Source organism: Glycine max, chromosome 1 (genome assembly GCF_000004515.6).
Source record: "Glycine max cultivar Williams 82 chromosome 1, Glycine_max_v4.0, whole genome shotgun sequence".
Taxonomy (NCBI): Eukaryota; Viridiplantae; Streptophyta; class Magnoliopsida; order Fabales; family Fabaceae; genus Glycine; species Glycine max.
Window position 1 is genome coordinate 1,033,389 of NC_016088.4, and position 23,683 is coordinate 1,057,071.

Sequence of the window (23,683 nt, forward strand, 5' to 3'; positions counted from 1 at the left end):
AGCATATCCGTTGGTTCTAATTTTAGCACCTGAATGACGTTATTTATTGTCATTATAATTAACATATTGGTAGCTGATCGTATCTAATTTAATCATTTACTTGCTTATAAAAAAATAGCTACTTATGAATTCAAACCTCACCTCTAAAACTTGCATCAAATATTGCCTCTGTTTCTTTTTATAAGTCACATTTAAGAAGTTTTTGCTATTCCCTTATATAAGTTACTTTATAAAATTCATGAAGTATTTTTTTTTCTCCCAAAATTCTACCCTTATAATACATCATGTTTAGCAATTCTGAATAGAAGTTGCATTCCGGTAAGGAATATCATTTTAGTATCCTTCACGCGTTTCTTCCTCATATATTATCAAACTAAAAGTAAGTCAACAATTTTACATATTGATTTTTCCCTTGAAACATATTTTATGATAACTTTTAAGCCTTTAGCCGAACTAAACATATTTTAGGATAACTTTTAGGCTTTACTTGAACATTTTTATGTATCCTTTTCATACACGTAAGTAGTTATCTACTAATGATGCTGTCATATTTCATTTTTTTGTGAGGAAGAAAGTCTTACATGTCTATCTCCTTTCCTATTTTAAATCCCGCCTTATTAACAAAATGAGATGAATAAAACGATGTTATAAGAAACTTCATAAGCAAGGCACTTCCCATAGTTAATAAGTCTCTTTACACTAGACACTAGTCTGCTTCAGAAATGCACATAGATCATGGCTGAGAGTGCAGTGAGTTTTCTTCTCGAAAGGCTTAAACCAGTTTTTGAGAATAAGTTGAAATTGTTCATAGGGGTTGAAGCAGAAGTGATATATCTGAAAGCACAGTTGGAACTGATAAGAGCCTTCTTAAGGGCTGCAGATGTATTTGAAGAGACTGATGAGGAACTCAAAGTTTGGGTTAGGCAAGTCAGAGATGTTGTTCACGAGGCTGAAGATCTTCTTGATGAATTGGAACTGGTCCAGGTACATAACCATACAAATGGATTCTCTAATTATCTCAGTATCAGGAATATGAAAGCTCGTTATCGGATTGCGCATGAGTTAAAAGCCATCAACTCACGCATGAAAACTATTTCTTCAACTCGCAAGAGATTCCTCAGTAAACTTGACACTGCTTCAGAGGCTTCAAATTCCACTTATACAGGTACTACTAACTTCAAAGACTCTTTTCAAGCTTAAGTGATGAATATCCTAATGGTTATGTACAGGGGAACCACTTAATTATGCTATTATTGGTGTTCTTTTGTTCCAGATACTAAGTCCCTCACAATCTTTTAACTAATTCATATTCCTTAAAAAAAAATACTTAATTTAGTAAATCGTATTAAATTTGTGAACTATTTGTACTATCATTTTAAAATATCCTTTTTCTTATTTTTTATTTACTTAATTGTTTTTATTAATGTTTAAAGAGAGAATAATTAAGTAAGGATATGTAGAAAAAAATAATTAATGCATCTAAAAATTATAAAAAGATGTTATAAAAAGAAAAACAAATTTCTGAAAAAGATGTGTATCCGTAACGAAAGTTGTTGTACTGATGTGTGTTTGAAAACCTGTTACGAAGTAAAAAGTCACATCTGATGTGGAAGCTATTAGTTATATTCATAAAATAGTGGATTTTATTAGCTTATAACAGTGGAAGTTATAACTAAATTAATAAAATAGGGGAAGCTATAGTTATATTCATAAAATAACATATAAGTATTAGCTTATTAGTAAACATGAAAAACAATATCTGAAATGTGAAACCAAACATGCTAGTAATCAGTAAATTGCTGCTGGTCCAATTGAAGCATTTAACACACTAATCACATCATTTCTTCTCGAGGTCTTTTCTTTATTCTTTCATTTGACTATTAAAAGAAAAAAAAAGGAATACAAATCAATCTGCAGATGTTTCACTATACAGGTCTACAATTTGAAAGCTTCAAGTAATAACAATTTGAACACCTCCAATTGGTGACCATGTTTACCTCTCCTCTTACAGAATTGATGTATTTAAATTCCACTTACATATAACTTGCATTTTTATACTAGACTGATAGTGGTAATGAAGTGCATGTAGAAAAAGTGAGCAAGTGGTAGTGAACAATTTGCATTCTAACAAGGAAAGTGTATTTGTTTTGCTATTTAGCCAAATCTCACTTGTGACAATAAACATATCCTGAAACAGGTAACGCATGGCACGATCAACGGGGAGATGCCCTTCTTCTGGACAACACTGATCTAGTTGGCATAGACAGGCCTAAGAAGAAGTTGATCGGGTGGTTGATTAACGGTTGTCCTGCACGAAAAGTGATTTCTGTTACTGGAATGGGAGGGATGGGAAAAACTACTTTGGTGAAGAAAGTATTTGATGATCCAGAAGTAAGAAAACTCTTCAAAGCCTGTGTTTGGGTTACTGTTTCTCAATCTTGTAAAATTGAGGAGCTTCTCAGAGACTTGGCCCGGAAGCTTTTTTCCGAAATAAGGCGACCGATTCCAGAGGGAATGGAAAGCATGTGTAGTGATAAGCTGAAGATGATTATCAAAGACTTGTTGCAGAGGAAGAGGTATCTAGTAGTATTTGATGATGTGTGGCATTTGTATGAATGGGAAGCTGTCAAATATGCATTGCCTAATAATAACTGTGGCAGCAGGATCATGATCACCACACGAAGATCCGATTTAGCCTTTACTTCCAGCATAGAATCCAATGGTAAGGTGTATAACTTGCAACCCTTGAAAGAAGATGAGGCTTGGGATCTATTTTGTAGGAACACTTTTCAGGGTCATTCATGCCCCTCACATTTGATTGAGATATGTAAATATATCTTAAGAAAATGTGGGGGTCTTCCCCTTGCAATTGTGGCAATAAGTGGTGTCCTGGCTACAAAAGACAAGCGCAGGATAGATGAATGGGACATGATTTGCCGTAGTCTTGGAGCTGAAATTCAAGGCAATGGTAAACTTGATAATTTTAAAACAGTACTCAACCTAAGTTTCAATGATTTACCTTACCATTTGAAATACTGTTTCTTGTACTTGAGCATCTTTCCTGAGGACTATCTGATTCAGCGCATGAGACTGATTCGCTTGTGGATAGCAGAAGGATTCATTGAAGCCAGAGAAGGAAAAACAAAGGAAGATGTTGCAGATAATTACCTCAAGGAGCTCCTGAACAGAAACTTAATACAAGTAGCAGAGATAACATTTGATGGAAGTGTGAAAACTTTGCGAATCCATGATCTTCTAAGGGAGATCATCATTTTGAAGTCCAAGGACCAAAACTTTGTATCCATTGTCAAAGAACAAAGCATGGCATGGCCTGAAAAGATTCGGCGGCTTTCGGTGCACGGCACATTACCATATCATCGGCAGCAACATAGGTCAGGCTCTCAACTCCGTTCTCTCTTAATGTTTGGGGTTGGAGAAAATTTATCTCTTGGCAAACTGTTTCCAGGTGGTTGTAAACTGCTAGGTGTTTTAGATTATCAAGATGCACCTTTGAATAAGTTTCCAGTAGCAGTTGTTGATCTATATCATTTAAGATATCTAAGCTTAAGGAACACAAAGGTGACAATGGTTCCAGGTTACATAATAGGGAAGTTGCATAATCTAGAAACACTGGATCTTAAGAAGACTTGTGTCAGAGAATTGCCGGTAGATATACTAAAGCTTCAAAAGCTTCGCCATCTCCTCGTGTATCAGTTTAAAGTCAAAGGCTATCCACAGTTCTACTCCAAGCATGGTTTTAAGGCCCCCACTGAAATAGGAAATTTGAAGTCACTACAAAAACTTTGTTTTGTGGAGGCAAACCAAGATTGTGGAATCATAACAAGGCAGTTAGGGGAGCTAAGTCAACTAAGAAGGTTAGGAATCTTGAAACTTAGAGAGGAAGATGGAAAGGCTTTCTGTTTGTCCATTGAGAAATTAACCAATCTCCATGCCCTTTCTGTTGCTTCTGAGGGTGAGAATAAAGTCATTGATCTAGCATTCCTTTGTTCACCCCCTCCGTTTCTTCAACGCTTGTATTTGTCAGGGCGTTTACAAGAGTTACCCAGTTGGATACAGTCTCTCCATAGCCTTGCTAGGCTATTTCTCAAATGGAGCTGCTTAAAATATGATCCACTAGTATATCTGCAGGATCTGCCAAGCCTTGCACATCTTGAACTACTTCAAGTATATGATGGTGACACATTGCATTTTGTGTGTGGAAAGTTCAAGAAGCTCAAGGTTTTAGGCCTTGACAAATTTGATGGACTCAAACAGGTGACAGTGGGGGAGGATGCAATGCCTTGCCTAGAAAGGCTGAGCATTGGACGTTGCCAATTGTTGAAGAAGGTTCCATCAGGAATTGAGCACTTGAATAAGCTCAAAGTGCTTGAGTTTTTTGATATGCCAGATGAATTGATGAAGACAATATGTCCACATGGTCCAGGAAAAGATTACTGTAAAGTTTCACACATACCAAATGTTTATTCTACCTACTGGAGAGATGATGGTTGGGATGTTTATGCTCTAGACAGTTTCAGCAGAAATTGTTCTCCCCGGTCTGGCACAGTCATGAGAAGTCATGAACCTCGCACTCTGTGGAAGGTGTAGCTCTTAATTTGTGGAATAGTAAGAACATAACTATGGTACAATAATTCCTTATGTGCTTGTTGTTTTTCAATCAAAATTGGAGTTTCAGCTTATAATCTATGCCTACATTTATTGTGTGGGTTATCAATGTGATATTTCAATTCTGATTAACCGATAGCACATAGGGAAGTGTACCTAAGTTCATAATAAAATGTGAATAGCAACCTCTGCACATTACCTAAATTGTACTATGAAAATTTGAGCAGACTCATTTATTGTATAGAAGTCAGTGCTCTAAATAAAGGTGTAGGTTTTTATTCACCTTTGTTTTAAATGTAATCAATGTAAATAGCATAATCACCATTGTCAAATAGACTAATTGTATAATATAATTCTTCCTATATTACATATTCAAATTCGACTCTCTCCCTATCATCGCCTCTTTATTCCACTGTAACGGAGGATGATATAGCACTGAAAGCTACCCTATCATCGCTCATAACATCTACCATTAAAGCTATAAAAAAAACTAAAAAGAATAAGATAAAATTCATATTTCTTCACTATATCTCAATAGAGAAAAAACTTTACCTTATATAATAACTCAAATCTCAATAGAGAAAAAACTTTACATTATATAATGACTTGAATCAGGGATGGATCCATTAATCTATTAGAGGGGACTGAATATTTTTTCTTCCTTTGTAAATTTTTAAATATGTAACTTTATTGTTACACATAAAATTAAATATTTTTTTTAAATAATAATAATCTTAGCCCTTATCAAAAATGCATAATTAATTTTATATACTTTTGCATTAATTATCACTCGTAATAATAACAAACAAAACTATTTTAGCCCTCTAAATTTGTCACTGTCTCGAATGAATGACAATTATACATTTGTCATCTAGTATTTTAGAAAATATAAATATAAAATAAAATTAAGATTAAAAAGGATAATATCAAAGTTATCAAACGTTAAAAATCACCTATGAGAGGATAAGAGGACCATATTTTTTTGTTAAAAGTGCCTATCACCTCATTCTGCACAAGTTCATGAAACGAACAATTGAAGAAATGAAATGCTATGGGAAGGTAAGAGTCATTCTGATATATCAATCATCCATAGGGTGGGCAGATATGTTTTAATCTTAAATATCATTTTGGTCTTTATAAGTTTTTTTTTATAATTTTAATTCTTGTAATTTGACATTTTTTTTTAAATTGGGTCTCTAGCATTGCCAGAGTTTGCAACTAATGGCAGTTAGATATTTTTATTTTCGTTTTTGGTCCTAGTAGGTTTATTTTTTGCAGTTTTGGTCCCTTATTATCATTTTTTCAATTTTAATTGCTGTAATTTGTTATTACGTAATGTAATGTAATATTAAACTTGACCTCTTAGTCCGGCTTGGACCCAACGAACCTCTTGACAGAGTAAAAAGGGTTCAGCCCTAACGAGAGGGTTCGAGAACCAGCAAAGGCACAGTTCACGAGGCCTCGCATTAGAAGAAATCAATAACAAGGAGAAGGATTTAGAATTTAGGGTTATCTCCTTTACTATATCACTATTTTCTCCACGTTTATTTTACTCATATAAATAAACAATCCTTATAATGTAAATATTTACACTATTATTTCTATAAAAGAAATATCTACACTATAAATTAAATATCCATTTTTTTAACGTATACAATATGACCTATCTTTACCTAATTTAGATTAATATATTATTAATGATAAGGAAGATCAAAATTATATCGATATACTATTGACAATTATTATATTATTTTATATTTTTTAATTAAATTATATTTTTTTTAAAAATCACTATTGAATTAAAGTTTTTTCACATAAATTATATTTAAAATTTTATATTAATTTAAAATCATTTATTACTTTTTTATGTAGATTAAAATCTAAGTAATATAAATATTTTAAAATATGAATCATTTGATTTTTTTTGTTGTTTAATTCTGATAAAATTTGATACAAACAATCTTAGATATAATTTAATAGTTGAATCAATAAAAATCATATTTTATATAATTATAAGAATAATATAATAGTTATTAAAGTTATACCGATATAATTTGATCATCTTTTATTAATGATTATTCCTTAATTCAATAGATTCACTTCTAATTGATATATATAATAAATATATCCCATTTATTAAATAAATTTATTTTCTATAACATTTTTTCTCCACAAAAAGGATATCTCTTTTTTATTTATTAAATAAATTCAATTCCTATAATATTTCTTCCCCCAAAAAAACAATAATAAGTAACAACTATATTTTTTTTCCATTTTTAATCCAAGTGCCTCGCTAACAAAGTAACAATCTTGCAAAAAAGATATAAGGGACAAATAATGAATTTATTTCTTTTAAACTAAAATGTTCTCTTTAATAGGTTTTTTTTTATGTTCCAATAGATTTATATTATTGAAGTCAAGTATTCATATTTGAATATGGTATCAATTTTTTTTTTCTTTTTGTGGATATGACTTTGGTATCCATTGGCCATTGCTCTATAGACTACAGTGATTATTGAGTAAAGCGATACTTTATTGTTGAGAGATATATTTATTATTTTGATTTTATTTTCAGAAAGATAGAAATATAAAAAGTGTAGTCCTTATTTTTTAAGGGGAAGAGACATTTATAGGAAATGAATCTATTCAATAAATAAAAGAAATATGGTTTAGTATTTTGATTAAAAGTGAATCTATTGATCTAAAAAAAGAAAAAATAATCATCCTTTCAAAAGAATCATTAATAATATATTAATCTAAATTAGATAAACATAAGTCGTTAATTTCCTTTTGTGTGTAACATTACACGCATTAGAAAAATATATTAATATTATAAAAAAACTGATTAAATATTAAAGTTTCCATCTCCATATAAAAACTTAAAATATTAAACAACTTATTTTTATCAAATAATAATAGAAAAACAATCTCATAACCCTTAAAAGGAAAGACAACTTAAATTTGGTTGAGTAGAATGAGCCAAGAACAGGGAAATAACATTTCGAAGAAAAAAAAAATTAATGGCCATGGATAAATTTTACATTTTCAGCTCATTAAAAAAAATGGTACATGCCTATAAAAAAAATAGAAAATAAAAATGGGACATCATTTTCTCAAACCTGTCATCGATCACTTAATGACCACTAACTCAAATATTTTAATTACACAGTTTTGAACAAAAAAAAAAGCATTTCTCATGCCAATCAAAATTTTCTCAGCCAGGCACAACTCCTGAAACTTGTCAAGAAAAAGACCTGCGTGTCTTTGCTGCCTATCAGCTTCCCACCATTTCAGCACCAACTCCTACCTGAGTAGAATGATACACGCGACGCGAGCATATGTACAAATACTTTGAACAGTGGAAGAGGACACTTCACTACAAGTCATCGCCTAAATATGTGAACACCCTTTTCTTGAATAGGCGAGCAAGGTCAACAATTTCGGTTTCTCTTATATGCTTCACCATGCTGTCCTGCTGCTCGGTTTTCTTTTCTTTCCGAGATAATCTGCTTGCAACATCAATGGTCAAACCAGCCATATCCCTAGTGGTCATTAAACCGCGCAAGACAGTGGCAGAATAGGAAGGATTAGATACTAGTCTGTTAAGTAATATCAGTATCTCCCGTATCAGAAATGTCCTGACAACAAATGGTCAGAACGAGTTAAAGAAAATCAGGACTTAAATAGCATTGCAGACATGAAAATCAGAAGAAAATAAATTAAAATATGGCTGACTTCATGAGTATCTTAACCTCATAATCAAATTTAATGTAAGAAATAAAGGAACACAGATGGATTATATTTTTTCCATTCAAAAAAAGAACTCAGCAAAAGTAGAAGATAAGTAAGCTTTAGAGAACAGTTGTAGTAAAGTACAATTTTACAAATATTTTTCATTATCTGGAAAGGGATGAAATTTTATTATTAAGAGGAATGAACAATTTTGGCGATTGCAACCAGACACTCAGTTTCATTACCTCTCCCTAAAAATTTCTGGCTGCTGCTCATGTGCTCCAGCTTCAAGATCCATCTCTGATACCAGTAATTGCAAAATCAACATAAGATAGTTTACCCCTCTACAAGAGAGCTTATGACCAACAAAAATTTCAAAACCCAGTTGTCCAGATGATGCAAGGAAAGCCAGTACAAGAATCGCATTTCTGCTCACTTTCAACTCCTGAAATTACAATGACCTAAATTTTAGGCAGATAATATTTTGAAATACATATCATATTAATTTGTTTTTACTTTCTCCAAAGGCCCTAACTGAGTAAATCACTTGACTTCATCCCTATTATTGAAGAGAATAAGAAAGATTTTATCTTAACTTTTTATCCTGAAAGTTCCAGTAGAGTACTGAAATTTACATATTTGTTAAATGAAGTGTGGAAACATATACATATAAATGAATATATAAAATAAAAGTAAGAGTAATTTAGGTGGCTACACATCACATTTCTCCTCATTTTTTTCACTTCTCAAATGTTTTAAGTTCTTCCTTCTTTACTCTACAAGTTATCATAAATTTGGCAACCCCCCAATCCGCAAAGCAAAACTTTAATGAGTTATGGTGATGCTTCCACAGGCAACTGTACACTCAAATGGACTATTTTTCATAAGAAAATAATCACATCTCAATTTTCACAATTGATATATCAAATTTTAAACTTATATGGACGATATCAGTATCTTTGTTCGCAAACTTACCAGTAAACCACCTCTACAAGTTGCTACACAATCAGACAATCCTTGAAGGATGATTTTAAAATTTTGGAAATGTAAAGCCAAACCATTGACATCCATAGCACTGCTATCATCCCCCTCTTTGCAACCACAGCAGAAAGCAGCCAACAGTTTTGGACCTTGAATGCATGAAAATAAAATTTAAAAAATACATATAAATAGTTAGGATCCGCATGGAATGCACAACAGATACTAACCCTTGATTCTAAAACTAGAGAACTATACTTAAGCAACAACATAAAGTCTAAAATAACATCCCAAGAACTCAGAAATGTGGAGGTTCAAGGCATGCTCCAGCTGAAGACCCTTGATTCAACAAGTATCAGACATTGTGCAAAAGCAACATTGGATTGATTATTTTAGACATACCTCATCTTACTACTGTTTATAAAAGCTTATGTTAGTTTAGGATCAATGAGTATAAGAGCACAATAACACCACTCAATCATGGAGCCAAGATTCGGAAAGTGGATCCTAAGAGGGGTAATGGTAGAAAGTGGTAGAAAGAAAAATGTTATTGAATAAGAAACTTCGCAGCACCAAGTCACCAGAGATAGAAATACAATTATGAGTATTTGAGAGACTCAAAACTCTCCTACAAAATCACATACAACACAGGTGATGTCCCACCCAATCCTTACTTCTACGTATTATCACTAATAACCTGTAGCGCTGGGTGAAAAATAATTTGATAAACTGGTTAGTGGAGGAAACTTACAATTTAGAACTAGATATAGAAGTCTCAGAGCATGTTTCTTCACAGATAACCCAGCATCCTTCTTTAGCAATTCTGAAATAGTTTCAAAAACTATTTTCTGGCTAAACCTGTTTTCACACAAATTTCTCTTGGCATGAACATAATATCTTCAGAAGTCAATTTTTTAATGGAAAACAGTACCTTAAAAACTCACCGCTCCCTCTCAAAGTAAGCATTACTACGCAGGAAATGCAACTTCATAATAGATACCACCTCCACCCTCACTCTTTCTTCTGTGATCTTCATGGCAATTTGATGCATTATCTCAAAAAGATAAATCCAATTTACACGAGGTTGTAAGGAATTTTGCTGGCTCTGGCACTCTTGTCTGCTTACTATTTCTTCATTGAAGATATTTCCATCTTTTACACCAGAATCCACATAGCCCTTCCCAACGCAAAGTCCTTCAATGAAGACATTGTTCCTGAGCAGAGTGCACTGGAAAGATCAAATCATAAGTTCATAAGAACAGGAACAACAAGAAGGAAAGAAAGAAAAAGTGACTTCACATACAGTAAAGCCCATCCAGCAGCTTATAACCTATCCTGGGACTTAGTCTTGCACAAGGGGGAAAAAGGTATAGATCACTAAACTTTAAAAAAGATATAGTATACATCACAAAGGCTCAGCAGCATTTTTGAAGGCAGCATGATTAAAGAATTGCTTACTACAACTAAGCATTTAGGGAAAATCAACAACAATAACAACTAACCATACTTCATCCCCTCCCAAGTCATCAATGCCCCTCCACAACCACACCCAAAAGGCCAGGCAAACTCGGTGACAAGGAAGAGAGAGGGGGTAAGGAGAAGATAGATCAATAATCAACTATCCAAAATAGTACAACATTCCACCCAGTGAGTACACACTACATAATAATTAATAAATATTAGTTTCCTGTTCCTAGTATTATCTGAAAATGTGCACTGTGTGCATGCACACCTATCACACACATTTACACTTGACCACTTCAATTTTAGGTTAAGTTTGACATACTTGAGAAGACATTCCATTTTCTCGTGTTTTCATCATAGTTATCAAACCCAGACCAGACATCAACCTGACCAAGACAGTTGATCACAACTCACAGAATCTGATAGACATATTAATTGAAATATAATATAAATATCGTGACTTCAGAAAGAGAAAAGGGGGCCAATTCTAATTGTAACCTTAAGCTAATGGACAAGGGACACACATTCAATCAACATGAAGTTGTTAAAAACAAGGAAAAATGGCATCCAAATAACGCATACCTCCTTCCAACATTCTTTTCCAATTCCAGTAGGAGCTTCAGAACCATATGCAGTACACATAGAGAGCTATGGATAATAACAACCTATAACAGGTGGAAATTTTGTCAGTAAAGGTTTATAGATTACAAGATAGAAAGCAAGCAGAAAAGAACACTTGATAAAATTACTTTCACAAACTCAAGAAACCAATATGGTAACTTTCTAGAATGTGGACTGAGAAGAACCTTGGGAGAACCACACCACAAAAGTTAGCCATTGTAGTTGGTTGGAAATGCCTTATAAATCCCACACTAGACTTTCAATTTTAGAATATCATCAAAGCATAAAATGACATGAACCAATAATGACTCAATAAGCCCTTACTCAATAGAAAAACCTTTTAGAGAAAATATAACTCCATAGTAGTTAGGAACAGTAAGCCAACAGCATCGCAAATAAGATGTCCATGATAGTATTTCATATGAATTTAATAAATCTCTGAATATTTCCTTCAATTGTATAAAAATTTTCCATTGCAAATAAGATGTCCATGATAGTAGTTAGGAACAGTAAGCCAACTTTGTGTTCTTTCCATTCAATTGTATAAAATTTTTCTTTTCTTCATTTCTATTCTTAGTTCCTAACACTACAAGTGTTAGTTATAATATACGTAAGGGGGGAGAATGGTGGATCCTTAGGAACCTGCAATATCCATTAAAATAGCTAACTCATCATTTTACTATAGATCTACTACTTATTACTTAATAAAGAAAAAGGATTACCCACACACATAATAGTAATATAAGCTTGCAAGCAATTTGGGTAAAAAAAAAAACATTCACATATTTAGTATAAAAGTACTTACATTTTCCATACCAGAGAGATCAAGCAATGGCTCAATCAGAGTTTCCAAAACACCTGTCCCATCAGCTATCTGTAGCACACATCAATAACTGGATGATGTACAACCTCAACAAACATGATTGAACAATAGAAACCAACTTAATAACAAGAGCATTTCAATATGTAACGATGAAGAGGAATCAGTCCAAAGATCTAGAAAAAGTTAAAAACAAAATAAATTATGATATTACAAGAGAAGGGCAATGCAGAAAACGATGACTAAGAAATCCTCCTAATAGCAAGTAAAAATGGACAAACAATAAGAAGAAGAAAAACTCTGCACAAGAGAAGAGAGATCCACATATCTAACAAAACCACTTCAAAACAACCATGCGTAGCAACCAGAGGCAAGGAAATTATAATTTCACAAACAACATTCACCAAGTCCATGCAAAATTTTTACCTCTTTCTTTTTTGACAAAAATTTCAAAATCAATAATAAAGTGAAAGCCACTCACTAGTCACTACTTTAAACTGTTTCAAGTCTGGAATATCTCCACTTGATCAGATATATGCAATTTCAGAGGAAAATATATAAAAATGCAGAGTTGAACTAATACCTTTGTCAATGCAAGGTAGAAATTAGACAACTTTGCTGCTTCTGGAGTATGAAAACGATCCTTGAGGTAATGAAAAGCTACTCCTGAAGAGCTTAAATCTGAAAGAAAATCTCTTGTTATTTCAGAGGGCAGGCTCATATTCATGCAGCCAAAGAGATTATGAAAATCTCTTTGACAACCCACAAGCAACTTTGATATCACATTAGTTCCCATCTTGTTGTCAGTTGGAGATCCCCATATTGCCAGCAACTTCTGTGAGAGATCAAGATAAGCAGACAGATCATCATGTAGAGGTAGAGCACCTTGAGCTTCCTGATGACTAACAGTGGCTATTTCAACTCCCTTAGCTTTAAAAGTAGTTTCAACTGGCATACAACAAAAACAAGCCAAGTTAGTCACCATGTCAGAAGTAAACAGAAAATTCTTTTAAATGAGAGCAATTTTTCTCATGCCTCACCAATTGGATCATTTGAAGATACTCCATTTTGAAATTTGGAAGAGATTTTATGAGAGTTGGGAGCATGAGTTCCAAAATCCCTGTCGTTTTGGCCCCTGGTTAATAATAACTAAATGTAGTGCAACATTACATTAAATAGATAAGAGAGAATAAAAAACACTAGACAAGGAATTAAAAAGACAATCTCAGACCTGTAATACTAGACACCAGTTAGTTATTTGTCATGATGTACCTTGACCCTTTTGCTAAACTCAGTCTAGACTACTATATTACTCAAGCAATTTAATTACTAAATATTTCAGGCGAACTTCTAATTTAGCTGAGACCACTTTCCACTCAAGACACAATTGGCAATGGCTGTATACATCAAGCTCAGGTCACTCTCAGTCTCTCACCAATGCCACAGATATATGACATACAGTATTACAAACAGAGATAAGTACATATTCACCAACAGTTATAACAAAAAGGCTACATTGTTATTTTCAGTTTCAGATCACAAACTTCCAGACAGAAAGTAAAATGCTCCTTTTCATCCTAGTAGTTCATTTTCAAAGGCTTCTACTTATGACACCATTCAATATATATAAGCAACAGTGGTATAAAGCTGCAATATATTAAAAGAGCTAAACTCTATGCTTTCTTGTTGGCTAATCTGAGATGCAATAAACGGGGACACTATTGATCTAGAAACAAAATAATTGGAACATCGCTTAAAACAAAATTAAAAATTTGACTTACGTGTCTGAACTCTTTGACTTTGAAAACTTAGTACAAGCATTTTCTTCATTCCTCGAAGATATGGATTTGAGCTGATCTTCTTTCTTGTCTCTTTCTTTCTTTAACTTGACACGCTCCTTTTCCTGAAAGAATGCAAGTAAGTTATGAATATCAACATTTTTACTGATTCACAAAATCAAAATTCCCAGCAGCTGCAAAATGAGAACAAATAAGGCAGAATCTTGTTCTCAACCAATCAACAGCAACGAGTATGTATAGTTGCACAAGCATACCAGATTTGCAATCTGCTTCGCCGCTTGTTCCAGCTCCCTCTGTTCTTGCCACCAACCAACAAAACAACACCAAATTTAGTATAAGAAAAGCTTAAGTGAATTTGAATCTTTGTTATCTAAATTTTTTAATACTTGGATGACACCTGAAATATCTTAAAATCAAGTGACAGGACAGGATTCCACTAACAAAACCAAATAATGAGTAGGGTATATATTTCCTCTATAATTACCCTTGACTTCCAAGTTCCAAATTCCAACACTACAAGTAAACCTCTCTGGACATAACTAGATTAACCCCAAAGCCGCAGCTATTCTTTACAGTATTTGTTTCCTTATATGAAGCGCGTTGAGAACGTTACTGACTCTTACACAGTGCATAGAAAGAGTAAAACCTAAAAATGGAAGAGGCATGCGTGCAATTACCTTTAAGCGGTCGATTTCGAGGTCTTTATTATCGGAGATTGGATTGGGAGTGGGAGAGGGAGAGGGCGAGTCGACAGTGATACTTGTGGTGGGCCTCTGAGAGAGCTCTCGCGGGGGCGAGAAGGAAACGACGGCGGAAGGAGGCGGAGGCGGTGGCGGAGGAAGTGGTTTTGGTGCGCTGGAACTGGAAGTGAGGACAAACTGCTCTTCGGTTTGGATTAACTGCTCCAGCAACGCGTCTTCCCAATCGTCCAACAGTATGTCATCGCTCATCTTCTCCATCACACAACCCTTGTTAGGGTTTATTGTTATGGCTATTAGGGAGATTAATAGTACACTTAAATGTTTCTGAATTTAACAATGTTTTTAAAATTGAACCGTTAACTTAGTATTGAACCGTTAAAGATATGATTTAAAGCATGACAGTTTAATTGTGGTCAAATCGTAATTAAACGGGTATTAATTAAGAATCATATATATATAATATGATGTGTCATTCACTTATAAGATATTATCATAATGTTAATTTGAATGTAATTTAATATAAAAGTTAACTCATTAATAAGAGTTGTTTTCGCTTATAAATTATAAGTTAAAATATTTTTTTTATTTTTATAAATATTTAAATTTTTAAAATTCATCTTTATAAAAATTTTATTTATTTTTTATCCATACAAAATTTAAATATATTATTTTTTTGCTCGAATGTCTAAAGCTACATCCAAGCCTTCCAACTTTATTACCTTGATTGAAATTATGACCAATGTAGAAAATATTATACTACATCAATTATAAATTCCTCAATTCCTCCATTCTCCATGTACCTTTATGCTTCCCACAACACCATTGCCTCCTACCACCAAATAAACCTACATATATCCCATCCAATCACCTCCACATTCTCACCAATCCTACCTTCTGAGGAGTTGTTGTGGCTTGTGCATTGGTAAGTAATTGTGGACCAATATCCCTCAAAGAATCATACAAATATCACATTAGTATTATTGATTGAGTAAGTGAGAGAAGGAAATAAGAAGAACCAAGAGAGAATCTTGTGATGGAGTGATTTGGTTTGACTTCAACAACGCCTCTTACATTAACCAAATTCCCAACGTCACCCAATGCCTTGCGGTTCCTTCCATACAACAATGTCGCCCATTTTAATAAAGGTGATAGATTGCTTTTGTTTCAAAAACTCAAATTTACATTCACAATGCTCACCTCAAAGACCAAATTCACCCTATGTGCAATCTACACACGAAGGTCGCAAATCGATGAAAGAAATTGAGGGATTTGTGATCCACACACAATGATGAGCAACTTCCTTCTCCTTAGATAAAAATGACGTCTACGTTGAGAAAAATAATTAAAAAAGATAAATAGGAAAAAAGTTTTGATATTTATTGACATCCAATTGACTAATGAATTAACTTATATGCACAATGAGGTTCGGATATATTTGAACTTAATTTCAGGCTAAAAAATAACAATTTTTAATTTTGCAAAAACAAAAAATAGAAAAAAATTATAAAAATAAATTTCAAACATTTTGATATTTATAATAATATAAACCTATATCACTTTTGGCATAAGAATATCATCAAAAGAACAACCCCTTTTTTGATGAAAAATATACGAAATTTGTGTCTCTTGTTATATTAGTCGATTGAGAAAATATGATTGATTAGAACAAACTAGTAAATGGTCACTTATTTGTATAACAAATCTATATACAAAAGCAAAGATTAGTCCTTCACAAAAACATGTGTGACCACTAACTAAAAATATTCATTGAGACTTTATTTTTCTTTTTACATATATATTGTCTCTACATAAAGACGGGCTAGTTAGTGGTTAAATTTGCTGATATACACATACATTACCGTTTTTATTTTTTCTTGTCCTTTTTGCTAATTAGGTGGTTTGTAATAGGACCAAGTTTTACTGCAATTAGTCTTTTTGTGATTTTCAGTGTTGATGGCTAAAAGGCAAACCATGAATTCTGAGTTTCTAGTGATATTGTTTTGTAATTTTTGAGGATATTCTTCTTTATATAAGTTTGTTCATTCATCTGTTGTGGATATTATATATTATATATTAATTTTGTAGAGTTATCAAGTTAAGCAAATAACTCATTTAAGTAATAATATACCATAGACACTCTAAAAAACCACATTAACATTGACTATTGATTAATTGACAAGTACATAGAAAATTTTGAAGGTTCAAAAGAAAAAAAATCTGAAACGTTATTTACAAAAGACGGTCTAACCAAAATAAAAACTAAAATAAAGTACTACTATATATAGTGAATTTAATATAATAATATTTTATTCCTTTGTCAACAAATTTAATTAATTTTAATCAAAACAAGTGGGGGAATTGAAACGGATATCCATATGCAGGTTGTAATTGTCGAGTCAAAAAAGCTGGCATCATAAAATACTAGTCCAGCAAGTTTATGGATTCTCCACGTTGTGCTTTCCTTGTTTTTCAATGAATAAAAAAAACTAAAAGTAGATATTAGTTAAATTATGTTTTTTTGTGAGATAAATAATTTAGATTTGAGTGTGTTGTTGAAGTCAGCACCACGGTGGATGTGCTGGAGTCATCTGCGCCAAATGAAGTGAACACAGAACACCACTTGCTTGATTCTCATCTTTATCATTTATAATTTCTCATTAATGCATTAACTCATTTTTAAATATATATCTTTTTCATTAACCCTTATCTTCCACCATTTTCTTTTTTCAACTTGTATTTTAAGTTCAACAGAATAAAGTTAGTTCTGTTGAATTGTAAAAGTATGGCTAACAAGTGGAGTTAAAGTATTAGTTAAAAAATTAAAATATATTTATTTATTTTGAAGTCATAAGAAAGCCTGAAAAAAATTATGATGAATATGATTTTTTCTTTTATCAATAATTTTTTTAATCAATATCTTTAATACACAAGTTAACATTTATCAAATTATAATTATGAATAATTAAAATTATAGTATAATGAAATTTGAAACTATTAAAATTTCAACACGCATTTCTAAAGAACTTTATGAATAGTTTGTTACTTCCTTTAATTATTGTGTTAGAAAAAAATATTTAAATAATTTTCATTTTAGTTTTTTTAATGTAATATTTATTATTATTTTTTCACTCATTTTCTTTATGATATTAATGATATAAACAATAAAAATTAAAAATAAATTTTTTTTGGTCTACTGACTTGGTACCATTGAAAGTTTGGGCATAATACTTAAAAAATAAACCAAAAAGTGAAATGAATGATGAGATAATATGGATCCTGTAATTTTTTTATGTCCTCATTAATTATATATTATTGTATAAATTTTGTTCACTTTTTAATAGTTATTTTAAAAATTATATATTGAAAATTTTCTTGATAGTATATTTTTTTATATTAACTTTGTATAAAAATAAGTTCATTTTTAGATTTGATTCTTTTAAAATAAAGAAATACTGTAGTACTTAATAAAAATAATTTTGTTTTTAGTGCTTTTATAATGGTTTTAAAAAATAGTTCGTGACTTACAACTATAATATCAAGGCTTTCAAAATTTTGTGGTAGCATTGTGCGATCTCATCAATTATAATTGTTCATAATCTTTCATAACAAAAGGTGTAAAAAGAATACTCTCTAACATGCTTGTTATTATTGATTTAATTTGTGAAAAATTACATAATCATGAATTACTCTCAATAAATAAAAATATTTCATAAAATTTTATAACTTTTAATAAACTCTTCCATAATGCTAATTTTTTTTTTATTATTAACATTTCTCCTTCCATGCCAAAAGGCCACAGTGATATCAGAGCTAAAAGCCTACATCTATCAATGCAATTCAAAACCTTGGCGTCTGTCTTATTTATTTAAAAAACACTTGTTTTTATTAACTAAAAAAATTATAATAAAAGATTAGTTTTTAAAATTAATTGATAAAAATTAACTCACTGTCACTCTTTTTTTTTTAGTACTGTTTTTAACATTAACAAGATCGGTTTTTTTTCTTTTTTTCTTTCTTATGGTTTACACTTTGATACTGTCTGTTCAACTGATTCCAAAGCATTATTATTATTACATTATTAACTTCCCCAAACGAGAATTCCCCTCCCTACACATCACAACACAACAAACCCAACACCATCATCATCGTTCACGCCAAGTAAACGATTCCTCTCTTCTCCACCTCACCCTTTCTCTCTCTTTTTCTCTCTGTTGCTTCACAATACCAACAACACCACCTGGTTCCGGGTCACACTACTTGCCCAGGATCAGGACCCTTCTCATGCAACAACCGATTCAAGTGTTTTTCGCCTTTCCCAAACAACAACTATAGGGAACTAAAATCGACCCTTTGGCTAGATAATCACACCAACATCAAAAAAATCGTTTTTTGCTTTGTGGGTATTGTTTTTTTTTTTTTGAGTTGGGACAAAAGAACATGGTGGGTATATTTTCGAGATTCTCTGTCGGAAGAAATGTCCACCGACGAACGCAAAGTGCCCTGGTAAGAGTTTTCTCTCTCTCTGATAACCCCTCTTATTGCAATCCAAATCCAATGATTTTGTGCTTTTTTGGGGTGGATTCTGGGATTGACCAAAAAATGCTGGTTAAGCCTAGTTCTTTTTTTTTTTGTGCTATTTGATAATTCGCATTAAATTTAATGATTATAGACCTTGCTTTGCCTCGTTAATGATTATAACTGTTCGTGTGATTTGCTGTTGGATTGGAGAAATTAGAAAGGCCTATGCAATTTGGTCTTAATTGTTGATTTGTTTGGTTGGTTGTGTAAGGTGCTTTAATTGGTGGCATGATCTTATTATTGTTGCATTGTGCGTTGACTTCATATGTTGCAGGATGAGAGGGAAGTGATGCCCCCAAACCCAGAGGCTGTTGCTGCAGTGGCAAGTGCTGCAACTGCCACTTCTCATGGAATTGAAGTGGCTGTGGAGTTTAAGCCAGTTGAACATCCGATTGAACCACTTGACAATGATAGGCCAATTCAGTGCCCGTTGCCAGAACCATCTATTCTTAACGTAAGACCGATATCTCTGGTTTTCTTATGCTGAATGGCCAAATTGATGATTTGAATTTGAAATGATTCAGTGTCTGCTAGGTAAAATACCACAAACAGTTTCTCCTTACATGGTACACTATTCAATGTAAGACTTATGGCTTAGATTAATTTACGCATGCATCCTAGTTACATGCGGCGGGTAAAAATTAATTCCATCAAAATCAATTTTACCAAACTTTACAACAAATTGGCTAATAAGAAATTTGGATATGTAGCAACAAATTGCATATTATTATCAAAATCATCATAATCAACATGGTTATTATTAGTAATTTTGTTTTTGTTGTTTTTATTAGAGTTTGATTTTGATACACTGTTAGTGGAAATTTTTTTATACTATCAACCAATTGGAAATCACCTTAGATATGATTTTTAAAGTAACTATCATAAAAGATAATTTTCAATTATATGACAATTGGTTATTGGATGACTACGTTCAGAGTATTCCAATTAAATTCTTATATTTATTATTTATTTAGTTGACTGAAAGTATGAGTTGTTTTGTTAAGCATCCAACTTGATTGTGTTGGGACTTGAGATACTAGGGATGCTTTTTATTTAATTTCTTTCGAGGAAAAATTACTATTTTTAGCAGAGTTTTGAGGAAATTTTTTTAGAGACTTTCTATAGAATTAAGCAAAAACAAAAATGCAATATTTTGATAATGTATATCTTTATATCAGCATATTAAACTCATAAAAATCTTGTTTTGTAATATCTGCATATTATTATTTTAAACTTGTTTTGCATTAGCATTAAATGCATTAGCTTCAACAATGAGTTGTACATTTTGTATATGTTGCCATTTTTTAATTAGCAAATATGTTACCTGTTTAAACATATATAAGTATAATGCCTTGATAAAAAAATAACTTGAGTGATTTCATTTCAACTATTCTTGCGAGACTACTTAGAGCAATTTTTTTTCTTGATGAAAAAAGAATTTTATTGAGAAAGAGGGGAGAAATACAAATGTAAGAGGACAAGATATCTTCTACAGCTAAAAAGTACAACAAAAGAGAAAAGAACATAGACTAAGAGCATGAGGCATGTAGGACGGCAAGCCAATATCCCTGAATATCTCTACCAAAGACACCCCCTTAAAGAGACCTTTGGCATGACTCCACAAAGAAGCTAGATAAACTACTCCGTCCCTAACTAAATCTATAGGTAGGACCCGACCAGTGAAAATTCTAGCATTTCTTTCCAACTATATACACCAACCTACTGCAATCTGAGAACACATCCAAAAGCCTTTTAGCATCTCTATTGGTGCCTAAGCCTCTTAAATTGATTTCCAGTAAAGACTGAAGATCCTTAGGATAAACCCATCCCTTCACCCACCACACCAAACAAATGACAAACTGATAGAAACTGGATTAGAATAGGATGAAAACATAATTTCTTTATTGATTGAGTGTGTCTCTACAAAGAATTCCCTGGATATTTGAGAGATCCAGGCCCAATACTAACTCTCCAATTGACTAACCACTATTCCTTAGCCACCTTCCTATTTATAGGCAGCATGCCTTATTTCTCTAATTATTCCGGCTCTCAGTTTACCAACTCTAATAATTTCCCCAACTAACTTAATTAACTATAGGGATTACCTTTCAGAAGCATTTTCAGAACACAAAAATCCAAAGGTAAAGCAGTTCAGGGGTTTTCTAATTTGGAGCATGTCAGCAATTAGCTATAAAGCTCAAACATAATTGCTAAATAACTGACTGCCATCTTATGGGATGTGGTGATATCTTACTAACTTTCAAAGAATTCTTTGGGTTGTTTCCTATAACACTTCTCTTTATTTTTTCTTTTTTAGTTTTTTCTGTGTTTCATTGTGAATGTGATTGCAACCTATTATTGCCACTACAATTGACAAATACGGCATAGTTAGTGCCATTTATGCACATTAGAGTGGAATATACCTGAGGGGATAGCTGAGGTTTCACTGAACTTGGTAAGGTGGTTTTGGTAATTAACTTGTCTTTCCTCTGGGTTTTCTGTTCATCATATACCCTCGAAAAATTTGTAGTTGTGAGAGGGTAGCCATATTTTTACTTTAGTTTGTAAATGCTGTGGTGTAACTAGTTACTTCTAACTTCAAAGCTAAAGCCCAGGGATGGTTGGAAAAGTGGGCTGTTACACAAATAAAAAATTATCATGAGTAGATGCCTGCATGAGTAATTTTACCTTCTACTATTAGTTGATAGTTACTGTTAAACTTTTGAAAACCAGAATTTTACTTTAGAAAAAAAGAATATAGTTGAGGACTTGGGAGGTGGTTGTATATACGTGATTGCCTTTCTTTCCTGTTTGTTGAATCATGAGGAAAAAAAAGGGAGGGGAGGGGGTTGAGTTTTCTTCATTTATTGAAACTATTAGGATTCTGAAGTATTGTTCCTCAATCATTAGGATGGAAGAATATGGAAAGAACGAGTATCTGCTACTGTGGGGAGAAGAGGGGACCTGCCAGTGATGAAGGAAGGGGGAACACTTGAATCTGAAGATGCTGGAGCTAGACCACGAACATCCCGGTCTAACCGAATGATCTTACCATCTGTTAGTGCTCCGGAGCATAATATTTTAAAACTTCTTGACGAGTGTAATGCTTCAGGCATCTAAAATGGTATTATTTTGAATGTGGTATTTTGTTGTCAACTTATCTGTGATACCCTTCATCTCTTTTTGCTGTCCTTTGCTATTTCTATATATTATGCCGCTCAAACATGTGTATGTATATTCAAATGTATAATCATAAAAGTCAAATGTGGCTCATTTTCACTAGCTGCTTTATGAAGGCTCTAGTAATATGCTCCAAATTTCTACTTTGGATCCATTGTTATTGAGCTTGTTTCTGCTTTTCTTTTGTAGCGTGTACTTTATATGAATATCTGAATTTACTTAGGCCATGCGTGATAGAAGTTAAAACTAGAGGAATGGAGAATGATGAATGAAAATTACCAACATGCAAGCCATCATTCGTATTAAACTACATTGAGTCTATTTTGGCTGAAAATATCATGAAACTACTTTCACTCTGCTCGATACATTAAATATGTCCACAACAGTTGGATACTACGAATGGTATATCAGATTGGGTTAAATTATGTAAACTCAGTTGGATTTTACCTTTTAATGATCAAGCAAAATATTAAGGCAATTTTTTGCAGTTTGTGTAACTCAAACCTTGATTTGGAGAGTGCAAGTTGGGTTTAACCCACATTAATATGTTTGGCAAAATCAAGGTTAGTTGTGCCTGAACATGATTTTGTGTCGTAAATCATAGTTTGGATAGAAGTGAGAAAAAAGCTTCTTCATCGGGTAAAACCATGGTTTACAACTACATTCCAAACATGCCATTAAAGGACAAAACTTACATGTGGTTCTATAGGTATTTTTTGGTGTTGTTTTCAAATCAGAATTAGAATTTTATTTTGGTAATCTGTGTTACAAGTTTTTTTCATTAAATGTCAATATTATTTATTTAGTTAAAATTCCAGTTCAGATTGGAAAGCAATTTCAAAAATATTTTTGAGACTATATTTAAGTTTTGTCCTTAAATAATTAAATCAATATATTGACAACCCATTAACCACTTTTCTCAGGGAGGCCCATGAAACTTAGGATCATAGCTTTCATAGATAAAATAATTTTTTAAATACATAATAAAAGGATGGCTGATTAATTATGAGTCGCATGGACTTACAGTAGAAACCAACTTGGTTCAACGAAGGCATTGTTTTTGGGAGTGATTGTTGAGTGATGCTATATCGTAAGAACATATTCAGTACGAAAGCATACGAATGCACTTGTTTATCAACTGTTAAATTATAATAGGTAGAAAAAATTGTAAACTTGACACAAAT

At 32.4% G+C, this 23,683-nt stretch overlaps 3 protein-coding genes across 4 annotated transcripts; 2 read left to right on the forward strand and 1 right to left on the reverse strand.

The window, feature by feature from the left end:
- The first annotated feature begins 615 nt into the window (after nucleotides 1-615).
- LOC100805346 (disease resistance protein RPM1) lies at nucleotides 616-5,011 on the forward strand. The gene is made up of 2 exons (XM_003517602.5): nucleotides 616-1,165; nucleotides 2,198-5,011. The coding sequence occupies exons 1-2, from the start codon at nucleotides 736-738 to the stop codon at nucleotides 4,606-4,608; spliced, it is 2,841 nt and encodes a 946-aa protein (XP_003517650.1). The 5' UTR covers nucleotides 616-735; the 3' UTR covers nucleotides 4,609-5,011.
- A 2,723-nt stretch (nucleotides 5,012-7,734) lies between these two features.
- LOC102661674 (protein SENSITIVE TO UV 2) lies at nucleotides 7,735-15,081 on the reverse strand. Of its 2 annotated transcripts, none has more exons than XM_006572880.3 (12): nucleotides 14,718-15,081; nucleotides 14,295-14,333; nucleotides 14,023-14,144; nucleotides 13,282-13,376; nucleotides 12,825-13,189; nucleotides 12,227-12,295; nucleotides 11,383-11,465; nucleotides 10,281-10,550; nucleotides 10,088-10,194; nucleotides 9,334-9,488; nucleotides 8,604-8,803; nucleotides 7,735-8,264 (listed from the first exon to the last, which is right to left on the reverse strand). In XM_006572880.3, the coding sequence occupies exons 1-12, from the start codon at nucleotides 14,997-14,999 to the stop codon at nucleotides 8,003-8,005; spliced, it is 2,049 nt and encodes a 682-aa protein (XP_006572943.1). In that variant the 5' UTR covers nucleotides 15,000-15,081; the 3' UTR covers nucleotides 7,735-8,002. The 2 variants fall into 2 exon arrangements, with proteins under 2 accessions (XP_006572943.1, XP_014620857.1); XM_014765371.2 differs by having other exon boundaries at nucleotides 13,282-13,361; nucleotides 14,718-15,080.
- Nucleotides 15,082-18,852: 3,771 nt separating this feature from the next.
- Nucleotides 18,853-22,652, forward strand: LOC100791210 (uncharacterized). Its single transcript, NM_001254237.2, has 3 exons — nucleotides 18,853-19,244; nucleotides 19,594-19,773; nucleotides 22,230-22,652. Exons 1-3 carry the CDS (start codon nucleotides 19,179-19,181, stop codon nucleotides 22,437-22,439), a joined length of 456 nt encoding a protein of 151 aa, NP_001241166.1. The 5' UTR covers nucleotides 18,853-19,178; the 3' UTR covers nucleotides 22,440-22,652.
- Nucleotides 22,653-23,683: the final 1,031 nt, after the last annotated feature.

What these genes read in the sequence shown, in the direction of transcription:
- LOC100805346 (XM_003517602.5), top strand. Translation starts at nt 736, where the DNA reads ATGGCTGAGAGTGCAGTGAGTTTTCTTCTCGAAAGGCTTAAACCAGTT. An exon ending in TTCAAATTCCACTTATACAG is followed by an intron (nt 1,166 to 2,197) that starts GTACTACTAACT and finishes ATCCTGAAACAG; the next exon opens with GTAACGCATGGCACGATCAA.
- LOC102661674 (XM_006572880.3), bottom strand. Translation starts at nt 14,999, where the DNA reads ATGGAGAAGATGAGCGATGACATACTGTTGGACGATTGGGAAGACGCG. An exon ending in ATCTTCAAATGATCCAATTG is followed by an intron (nt 13,190 to 13,281) that starts GTGAGGCATGAG and finishes GTTGTATGCCAG; the next exon opens with TTGAAACTACTTTTAAAGCT. An exon ending in TCTACCTTGCATTGACAAAG is followed by an intron (nt 12,296 to 12,824) that starts GTATTAGTTCAA and finishes TGTGTGCTACAG; the next exon opens with ATAGCTGATGGGACAGGTGT.
- LOC100791210 (NM_001254237.2), top strand. Translation starts at nt 19,179, where the DNA reads ATGGTGGGTATATTTTCGAGATTCTCTGTCGGAAGAAATGTCCACCGA. An exon ending in GACGAACGCAAAGTGCCCTG is followed by an intron (nt 19,245 to 19,593) that starts GTAAGAGTTTTC and finishes CATATGTTGCAG; the next exon opens with GATGAGAGGGAAGTGATGCC. An exon ending in CAGAACCATCTATTCTTAAC is followed by an intron (nt 19,774 to 22,229) that starts GTAAGACCGATA and finishes CTCAATCATTAG; the next exon opens with GATGGAAGAATATGGAAAGA.